General features: G+C 31.0%; 1 protein-coding gene across 1 annotated transcript; it reads right to left on the reverse strand.

The window, feature by feature from the left end:
* Positions 1-7,109: 7,109 nt before the first annotated feature.
* Positions 7,110-9,824, reverse strand: LOC149896796 (uncharacterized). Its single transcript, XM_090117061.1, has one exon. It carries the CDS (start codon positions 9,822-9,824, stop codon positions 7,110-7,112), a length of 2,715 nt encoding a protein of 904 aa, XP_089973187.1.
* Between the last annotated feature and the right edge of the window lie 1,794 nt (positions 9,825-11,618).

Genomic DNA, 11,618 nt, shown 5'->3' on the forward strand with positions numbered 1-11,618 from the left:
AAATTAACTATTAAAATCTATTACAAATTATAATTTAATAATAGGGAAAGAATCTTAAATAATTCTTACATTTTAATATGCTAACCTGCTCAACTCGTACGATAAACCAAAATCGTCATAACTTCCCGCCGAAACTAACCTAAAAATTTCAGCGCTATTCTGAATTTTAACCAAAATTCTGAAACGTATTGAAAAGGCCGGAGTAACGACATCCAATTTCAACATGAGCTTACGTACAATTTTATGCAAACATATTCCAACCGCTTTTGCCCGCCAAATTTTATTTTATTTATGTTTTGAGAATTCGTGCACAGAAGTAATTAGGTATTTGAAAAGCTTAAATCGTGGATATTACGGCTTTCAAAATTACGCCGAGCACGGGTTGAATTATTTTACGATTTCTTTCTTTCTGACAAAGCTGGATTCCCGCGCGAATTATTTGCATATTGTAGGATATTGTGATGAAAATCTTCTGTTAAAGTTTTCATTGTACCGAAGATAGTACGACGTTTTTAATAATCATTTTTTTAACATTCATTGAAAATGACAGCTCGAATTTATTTTACATTTCAGCTTGGATAAAATTCTGTTTGACTACCTACTACAACTTTAATATCTCCGGATTTAATTTTATTTTAAGCTATCATTTTTATATTATTACTGGGTTAAGTCTGAAATGATTCTCTTGTGACATTTATATAGGACTAGATTTCCGCCCGCGGCTTCGCCCGCGTTTTCAAAGGAAAACCCGCATAGTTCCCGTTCTCGTGGGATTTCCGGGATAAAACCTATCCTATGTGTTAATCCACGTTAGCCTCTGTATGTGTGCTAAATTTCATTGTTATCGGTTCAGTAGTATTTGCGTGAAAGAGTAACAAACACACACACACATCCTCACAGATAAGCTTGATTTTGATCTCTGGGCAATCATAGCCCGTAAAAATTAGCAGATATAATATGTGTTTTACAATTAACCAGTTTACAATAAATTTGTGACAAAAAATTGGTACACGAATTTGTGATTTTTTCTCAATGTTATCCATTACTTTTCGTTAACTAATTATATTACGTTTAACCAATAATATCTATCTATACCTATATTTTGGACGGATTTCATGTCGACTCCAGTAATTTGAACGATAACTACCGAGCGAGGCTAGCTAGACTGGAAAATCCTATTACGATACATACCTACGTGTGTTTATGTGACAGCGTATGTATTTAATTTAGCCTGTTTTTTAATCATGGCCGCTACGTCACGTAGCAATATAAAATAATAATAGTTTAAAAAAACTAAAAAACACGCTTTTTATAGAAAACCGAACTAAAAAAAAGAAAATTTTATCAAATTAGTGTATTGTCATCGGTCCTCAATAAATCTACAAAGTTTGAACGAAATCTGGCCGTTTAAAGTGGGTCAAAATCGCGCCCAAAGAAGTCGGTTACAAACAAACAAACATACAGGTGAAGCTAATATAAAGCGTGTAATTAGCTTTGTAATGCTACGTAGGTAGGTACATAACTACGTATTTTTATCTACATAAATTCTAGTTAAAGTATCATAAAACTTGATACACTTGTTTTAATTTAATCAGTCAGTACAAACAGACAAAAATAGAAAAATTTTGTGAGGTTTTTGTTATATTATGCTTGTTTAAAGTTTTTAATTGCTTGTATGAACAAGGGGAGATGCTCAGCTGAAAAAGAGATCCTACATCATCACTACATAGTATAAAACAAAGTCGCTTTCCCTGTCCCTATGTCCCTATGTCCCTATGTCCCTTTGTACGCTTAAATCTTTGAAACTACGCAACGGATTTTGATGCGGTTTTTTTTAATAGATAGAGTGATTCAAGAGGAAGGTTTATATGTATAATAACATCCATTAAATAGTGGAGAAATACTGTTATTTTTGAGGTTTCTAATGTGATGTCGTAAAAAATTACATTTTTTCCGCTTAAATTGCAAACGCAGGCTGAACCCAACGAGTTTTATCAAAATAATGTACTAAGTATTATACACATTGAAAAGGTCTACAGAAAAGTCCGCGATGGTATATGTCTATCTCTTATGGATAACCCACAATAACTTTTTTTTGTCATTTACTTTTTACGACAAATAATGGCTAATTTTCGATGCGATTTTAACCAATACAGCATTAATCCTTAACCAATTAAATACCTTGAATACATTGTTCATTTAATATAGATCTATATGGCCCTTTACACCGTATGATTTAAGTGAATATTTTCGAAGATATTACAGATTTAAAAATTGCGGGACGTAGCGTTTGCAGCGCTACAGGCCGGCCGCCCGGCTATCTATTTTATACCCGTGCGAAGCCGGAGCGGGCGACGCTATGTTTTTATATACAACGTTCACAGTTTTTCTGTAGTGTATTTAGTATCAGCATTGCACCCGTGCGAAGCCGGGGCGGGTCGCTAGTATAATAATAAATTAAGCTCGTAGCACCTTACGTAATCATAATATTATGTATATAGAATCACTTACACCTCTACACGCTGTTAATTTTTGCATTGTGTAATTCTATATCTATTTCATTTATTAATTATATTGTATAGATAAGCAATGTAAATTATTAATTATCGTAATTACCTATTGTATAATATAAGATAAGAAATGCAAGGCATTTTCCCTATAATTAATTATCTAAAAAATCCTGTCCATAGAGTTTGACAGTTAGCAGAAAACCAATAGATTTTTCAGCACAGATAACAAATTCCCGCGCAAATTTGTAAAAAACGTAACGAGATAAAGTCATTTGACTGAAATCAATTGCAGCATGCAGACGTGTGCAATATCCCTCGAATCTGGGTTAATCCAATCTGTTTCGGTTAAAATGTAAACAAAATACAATAGTTTTATTCCTGAGGGCGAGCGTTCAATGTATTTCGACGTTTTAAAACGAAATAATCATGTAACGTTCGTGACAAAATTGCTACGTGAACGAGCCATTAGGGTTATTTTTTAAATGGTATTTAAAAGAATAAATCTATTAAATTTTCTTTCTTAATAATATGGACATAACAGCAGTAAGCAAGTATCCTGGTATGTATTTAGGTACATAGATCTTGCATCGTTTGTGTGCGTGCGTGCATGCGTGTGCGTGTGTAAGCTTATTTTAAATTATTATTATCAGACGAAATATGCATAAACTGACATTACAGGAAGAACGAAAGGAGAAGAAGAAGGTAGTTTGTTCTAAGTTCTCTAATTTTGATAATATTATAGCACATAATAATTTGTTCTCATTTCTGAATGAGCGAATAAAGTCACGGGTAACGACTAGTATGTATATTGTATACCTACTTAAAATTCAATATAGTTTCTGAATTTATCGTGATATTCAAACATACGAAAAACTTGTGTTTAAAATAGTATTATCCAGTGATAATAAAAAATAAAAAAAATGTGTGCGTCTACTAGAGTACACACGTAAGAAGTGAAACTTCTTTATGACCTTATTTTTCAAAAAAATAATTTACTATACATGCAACTTTACAGAAATACGTCGAATTACGCGTGGTAGGGATAAGAAAAAGATGGCGCGTAACGAAAAAATGTTACACTAAATTTTTTTCCAATCCCGATAAAGAAGTTTCACTTCAAAAAAAAATAGAATTTATATCGTTACGTCATCTATTATTAGAAAACAATCTGAAATACAATACAGTTCGTAACCATGTGAATTATAATACCGCATAACAAATTAGGTGCCTTTGTTACCAAAAACCAACTTAAAAACTTTTAATTGGTTCCAAAACAAATACGAGGTCTAAAATAACGTGGGTTTATAAATAAAAACTTTGGTTAATGTGGTTTGCTGTATATTTGTTTTCGATCTAATTAATTTAAATAATTAGTTGTCCACATATTAAAAATGTTTTACACTAGCAATTTGCGCTGGTTTTACCTAGGTCTATATTATGTTGCCCCTTTATTATGTACTAGCTTTCCGTCCGCTGCTTTGCCCGCGTTTTTAAAGAAAAACCCGCATACCTAGTTCTCGTTCCCGTGGGATTTCCGGGATAAAACCAATCCTTTGTGTTAATCCAAGTTACCCTCTATATGTGTGCTTAATTTCATTGTAATAGGTTCAGTAGTATTTGCGTGAAAGGTGGTGAAAGAGTAACAACACAAACACATCCTCACAAACTTTCGCATTAATAATATTAGTAGGATGGTATAGTATTATATTTAATGTATTATGTATAGAAACAGGTATAATTAAAATATTAACAAATTATAGAAAAATACTATAATAAGGCACTCAAATATTCTTGTTGTTTAAATTGAGACTCAGGTATGCTCGTACGAGTTGAAATGATAATATTTATTAAAAGTCGATTCAAAATTCACATAATACAAATTTGTGATATTTAGTTAAACCGATGAATACTATTATATTACATGAGTAATATAATAGTATTTAAAAACACATTTGAACGACTCAAGAATGTTAATACTTATAAAGTTACTCGTGTGCAGTGATGTTATGGAAGAGAACTGGGGCATTTTAATATTTAAACTTTCATACTATAAGCAATGTTACTAATGACGTTGCCTCACTTCGGTTTAAGTCTAAAAAAAAATTCAAAAGTAACTAGGCACAAAAACTTGAAAAATAAACCATAAATCCTCACGGTTAAAAGTAATCATTATCAGTTTGCAACTATATTTTGAATTTATTCAGTGCAAATTAAAATAAACGTTTCTTACCGCTCCATAATTGCAAAGATAAATTTAAAAGCACTAAAGATAATTTCACCAAAGCTTTATTAACAGCACAATGAAACCGTAAATTAGAAAAACACAAAAGAAAAACGCTGGGACACTACTTAAAACAAAGTAATTTTCTTTGAGAAATCTAAGAGGGCCACGGAATAATATTCTAGCTTGAGTTGTTGTTAGTGATACGCCTTCAGTTGATATTTTAACGGAATCTCCGTCACCTAATTGCTTAGAAACAACAGGTTCAATGTAGGCTTTCAAAATTTCGAAGTTATCCTTAAATGTTTTCGGATGTTTTATTTTATTCAAAACTTTAGTTTTGCTACTTCTCTCTGACTTCTGGTCATCTGTACTAAGTTTGTTTTGTATCAAATTGTCTATAACGTGACTTTGGATTATGTCACACTGCATACCTTCTTCATTATTTACTTCCAAATTGCCTATTTCTATTTTATGGAGATCAGGTGGATTTGACGGTTTCTGAAGTTGGGTCTCTTGTTTCGAAATTAAGTGCGCATAATGTTCAAATTTCTGTAAGGTCATCTGTAATTCTCCTAAAATCTTTTTACTCAGGGATTCCTCCAGCTTTTTTATAGCTAAATCAAGGGTTACCGTTAGTTTATCCCAAAGGTCTGGGAATGGTTGAAAATGTCTCGATTCTTCGGAACATGATATTTTCTGTGAATTGTCTCTTTCTGTTATTATCTCTTTAATTATTTCTTCATTTGGGAGTTTAATGTTTTTATAAATTGCAGCATTCTCTGTGTCTAATGACTTCTTTAATACATTTTTGGTAAATTTATCCAGCGATATATTGTCACCTTTGTTTTTTAATGGATATAATTTTTGCAAGCCTTCAGCAATAATGACATTTGTATTGATTTTATTTTGTTCTACTTTGCTAACCGATGGTTCGACGTTATCTAGATTATTGTTGTGGTCTTTTGAAACATATACTGAAGTTTTTTCTGTTATTTCTGTGTTAGAACTGGAACAATATTCAGAACAAGAAGTGATCGTGTAATTAGATTCATCTGTTTTGTTCAAACAGGATCCTGTACAAGCCAAGAAAAACTTTTCATTTTTACTTGACATTTCAGAAATAATCGAGCCAACTAGTGTTGCATCACTGTTTTCGCGAAAATTATCTTCATTAAATATTTGAGTAACTAAATCTTTTGTTTCCATAGTATCTGCTGCCTTTAGGTCAATATTTTCATTCACTAATGTTTCAGTACTAATCATATTTTCTTTTAATAATGTCTCTGGACTTGCAAGCCTGTCTTTCACTATACTTTGGCTGCCAAGCTGAGCCAATGCTACATTTATAATATCTGTTTTATAAGGTTTTAGTTCTTCTCCGACTGATATAAAATGCTTTGTTTTTATATTGTTTTTGAGATCCTCACACTGTATACTTTCGCTTTCTAATTTATCAGGACATATATTAGGTTGATTGTCGATGGGACCTAGTGATTTTTTATCATTTTCCATGTTGACTTTCGAAGAATTTCTAGTTGATTGTAAAGTCACTGAACTTGAAGCGTTATTATTAAGATCATCGGTATTAGACTCGACAATACCACTATTTTTCAACGTTATATTGGAAGCTTTCTCTTCCAATGAGTTATTTTTATTGATACCACATTTGATTGTATCGGTACTTTCATTAGATGGCATAATATATTCGTTTGCTTGCTCTGCTTTGTTTATTATAATTCTGATCTCTTGTAAATCTGACGGTTCATTATTAAGTTTACTATCATTATCGATTTCACAAACTTTCTCAAATATATCGTTTATAATTTCTTTAACTTCAGTACATATATTAGTATGATTTTCTATAGTATTAGTAAATTCCTTATTATAATTTGTTTCATTGAGAGAAAAAGCAACAACATAGGATGGAAATCTACTTTTCGGAGGATGTAATGATGCAGATTTAGGCCTATAAGGATGTTTAACGGTCGAATTCATATCCTGCATGTTTCTAAATTGATTTTATCTGTAACAAAATATGAATTACTTATAATTTATTTGTATTTAGATACATCAATACGTTTATTAGCAACAGTTATAATTAACTAGCGGTCCGCCCCGGCTTCGCCCGTGGTACATATTTACGTTTTCTCTACGTAAAAACCATCCTGGTACTTCAAGGAATATAAAAAAAAAGAATTATCGAAATCGGTTCAGCCGTTCTCGAGTTATGCGCTTACCAACACATTTTGCGATTCATTTTTATATATAAGATTATTATTCAGTTGCAATATGATCAAATAGTTAAAATTCTTTAAATTAAACACATTAATTTTAAATCATGTCAATTTATTAAAAAATACTCTCCAAATATACATTTAAAAACCTAAATCAACAAGTGATATTGGAAAAGGAGTCGATGATGTCGTTACCGAAGAGAAACGAGCCGTCTTTTGTTTGGACGCAATAAAATCTTTTAAAGTGTATACATAGAAAAACCACGATATTATTAAAACCGGAATCCAAAGTACAGTGCAGTACACGCAGCCTTCCGTAAAACTAACACTTCTTTTGCGGACGATAAACTTTTTATCACAAGGATTATCCTCTATTTCTATACATACTGTTGAACATGAGTTTATATCATCACAATCATTATCACAATCCGATTCAGTGCGTTGCATATTCTTACAGTTTTTATTACTACACTGAATTAATAGAGGACTATTTAATTCATCATCCAAACATTCTCTGCTGCAATATTTAACTGTAGAAATATGAGCCGGGTGCGGGCAAAATGAACACATTTGTGACGTAAATGGAATATTGTGTGTACCTGCTTCATACATACATTTAGTAGGCTTAAAACAGTCATCGCAATAAAACGCAACTAAATTTTGATTGTTCGCCCCCGTTGACATTTCGAACAATGATTTAGATTTCGGTAATGAACATGTCAATGCTTTATCTGTAAATTGGTCCGTTATTTTTTCATCAACTTGAGCGGCAGACGTCATGTCGTGAACCTTTAGGATCGATTCGCTTTCTATAATGCGATATGAAGTACTCTTTCTTGTCAAACGTGCATTTAATTCTTCGTTGGCTGATTCTTTATTCTTGGGTCCTTTTTTAAGTTTCAAACCTGAAGAATCATCTTTTGTTTCATAAGTTGAACATTGTATTCCTTTTGATTCTTTGGAATTTTCTTCTTTTTCTATGGGTTTGATGTTTTGTGGTTCTTTTAATTTACTCGCTTTAGTATTGAGTTTAATAATACCACTTTCTACTTGGTATTTCTCACTTAGATGCTCTTTAACTATACTTTTTGCTAGACTCGATAAATTTTTGATTATATTCTTGATTTCTCCTATGTCTTGTACAATCTCAAAGCCAGAAGTATCAATATTTTTATTTTCTTTAGTGTCATTCGATTCCAAAGGTTCATTTGTTGGAGTTGGATTACTCGTTATATATTTTGTATGGCTGACTGCTCCATCGAGCAGAGAAATAATTTTAACATGTTCATTTGAATAGTGCACATTAGTTTTGTTACACTCAACATTTATTTGAGACGTTCCGGCATTGGATCTTCTAGATTTGACGTTGAATAAAATTTTTGTCTCTTCATCATATTTACTAACGTCCTCTTGTGAAAGAACTGATGAAAAATCATTTTCTGTTGACGGTTTGGGGAAAACATTCACTTGAATATTGATTTTTAAATTACTTACATGTTCACATTTTTCAAAATAATTGTATATTTTTTTTACATGTTTTATGAATGCCTTTTGTTGGGTTAAACGATTTGTAGACTTTCTGTAATAAAATGCAAACCTTTTTGTTTTAATTTTCTTGACAGTGGGTTTGTTCAATAATTTTCTTCTGGCTTTTGTATTTTTTCTCCGTTTACTGTCTTTTCTGGGTATTCGAAAAGTGTTTATTTCTGAAGATTTATATTTTGTTAAATGAGTAGCTATTATAGGGTTATTTTTTTCTTTTAAGAAATAATTAGAAGATATCAGACTTTCTCTATGATATATGGACTTGTCTAGTTTATCTTTAAATTTGTTATCTCTATTTTCATAGTCACCATATCTCAAAGAACGTTTGAGATATTCTTCATTAATATCTATATCCTTCTTTTTAAGACATCGTTCTGAGCTTAATGTTGTCTGGGATGATTGTGGCTTAAAATTTAAGGTTTTGTATTCAAATATCTGATTTATGTTTTCATTATTTTGATAAGTAGCAAATCTTTTAGTGAAAGATTCTGTTGTTATTTCTAAAACATTACAGTGAGATGATTTTAAATGTAATTTGCTAGATTTCTTATCATTATCTTGAAGGAACCGTGTTCTTTTCTTCTTTCTCTTCGGGGAGTTACATATTTTCTTGGGTACACTTAGAGTTGATATTAGTTTTAATTGCTTTCCAGTTAGAGGTACTGTTAGCGATGATATTTTGTTACGATCTGATATTGTAGTAGCAGTGGCATTATCGTTAAATGCATCTCTTTTAACTTTAATATCAAGATTATAAGTACAAGAGGACGATGAATGTTCAAGTTCCACTTTGTGCAAAATAGAATCTAATACAGTTTCTATTTTTTGTTTTGTCTCATCATTCTCAAGAAGGTAATGTCTTATCCACTCATTCAGTAACGTTTTCAGATTATCAACAACAAGTGTGGTGAGATCTACATTTAATTGTGTATTTTCTGTTTTAGGTTCGCTGTCTCCGCAGGCACTAGTATCAGCCTTTAAATCGGTAGCGGTATTGACTTCAGTGTTGTTTATTGAATATTTAGACCTTGCTGATGATGTTGGTTTATTTTGTATTTTATTCTTGTTCTCTTTATAATAACGTCTTAAAATACACACATCTGTTTCTATACTCAAGTCACGTTTTAGGATACCATTGTCTTCATAATACGTGTTTTGTGGTAGTTTTTTCTTCAATTGCATTATCAAGCTTTTAGTACATGATTGAGATATACCAGAATATGTTTTCGTAAGTGTGTTTATCGTTGTGTTTGAGTTTCTTGTGTTGTAAAATAGCACTTTTGATTTGTTTTTAACTGATTGTTTTCCCATATTGATATTGAGTGTCTTTCTTATCTCCAAATTGTCATCAGCTTCGAGTCTTCTGTAATCAAAAATATTTGTATTCTATCCAACTCCTTCTGCATGTATATTTAACAATTTTTGTTGTCATAGTTTAATTTGAATATTTAGGATAAGACAGATTGAATATTTTATTGTTTAATCTCTTATTCTTTCCACGAGAGGTTTAAAATAAATGTAGCACTTCTATCAAAATATGATTACTCACGGAATAAGGTTTTACCTTTATAATTATTCATGCCTAAGTTTTAGAGAAGATTTTATATTTTTACATGAATGTATTATTCTTTTCGTACTATATCATAAAGGTATTAATAATTTGTTCGAGCATGGAAGAATACCAAATCCATATTGAATGAAAGTTGTCGATATATCCCTACATTTTTTATTTAGGTCACCGAATCTTCTAAAGTAAATTTACACTTGGAATTGAAAAGAGATAGATACTTACATGCGACGATATAATTTTATTCATTTCATTCACAGGTATTATAACTAAAAATAAACGTAAAATAAATCTACAATAAAAGTTACATCATAAAAAATTTGGTTGATATAAAAACTGATAGAAATGTCACTTTGTACATTGACGGATCTTAATGGCCAGGATCTTAATGTTTCTTCTTTTTAAATGAATATGGAGAAAAGAAGTTTGTAATGCTATAATTATGAAAATAAAGAGTAACCGCGCTAATTTCGCTATCTCTATATTTTCTATTTTTGTTATATTAACGTTAACAAAATAATTCATAACGCATTAAATCCACAATAAAAATTTTTAGGCCAAATCTAACGTAAGTATTACAACAAATATAACGTAAGTAGAAAAATTGTTTTCTCCAATATAAATTAGATATAAATAATACTAATAAACTTAAAGAACTTTATTATTCATATTTCATATACCACCATAGTCATGTTAAAAGTTCAAGTTTTAAATATGTATATGAAGAAAATATAAAAACACTTCTTTATACATCCTACATACCCAACTACGCAATGTATTTATTTAATTTATTTACCACCGAATTCGCTCACTACACCACTTCACCATTAGTTTCACCAAGTGTAGCCAATACATTAAAGTAACAGCCCAAATAACTAATTCGGCAATAATTGTAGCCCATACATTTTCACCTTAGAGTAATAAAAGCAACCGTTCCTTCCTAAAAAGGAAAATCCGTTCGATTCGTATTCTCCTCTTACTATAAAATACAGGTAATGATCAATAAAACAAAACAAATGCTTTGGGAATGAGAGCTGTACGGTGGTGGTAGTGAAAGCGATTGTAGACGAGCTTCTAACTAAAGATTATTAAGCTATTGCATAGCTTTTATCTCAGACTTTGAGCGCGGCGACCGAATGTAAAAATTCCGTAACGAAAAAACCTAACACCCCCCACTCCAACCGGCACAGAGGAGGAAACAAATAAATGTTAGATTATATATTTTAATAACTATATAATATATTCAAAATTCAAATTCCAGTTATTATTTTTTTCTTTTACATTAGGTCTTATACTAATTTGTAATTGGAATACTCCTAGTAAGCAAATAAAAAATGCTTGTGTCAGGAGGTTCCGCTAATAAATTATCATGTATTATTTAGGTACATGGTCTCCACGTAACGTAAAGAATAAAAAAAAATCTTTTTTTTAGGACCAATGACTATAATTACAAAGTAATTGCAGCATTTTGAAATTAATTATTATTTGTGACAAACAATACACTCGAATGTACACAATAGTACTAGATTCCACCGCAG

Source organism: Colias eurytheme, chromosome 27 (genome assembly GCF_061535395.1).
Source record: "Colias eurytheme isolate Ceu_HAF_F1 chromosome 27, ilColEury1 Martin Lab GWU primary, whole genome shotgun sequence".
NCBI lineage: Eukaryota > Metazoa > Arthropoda > Insecta > Lepidoptera > Pieridae > Colias > Colias eurytheme.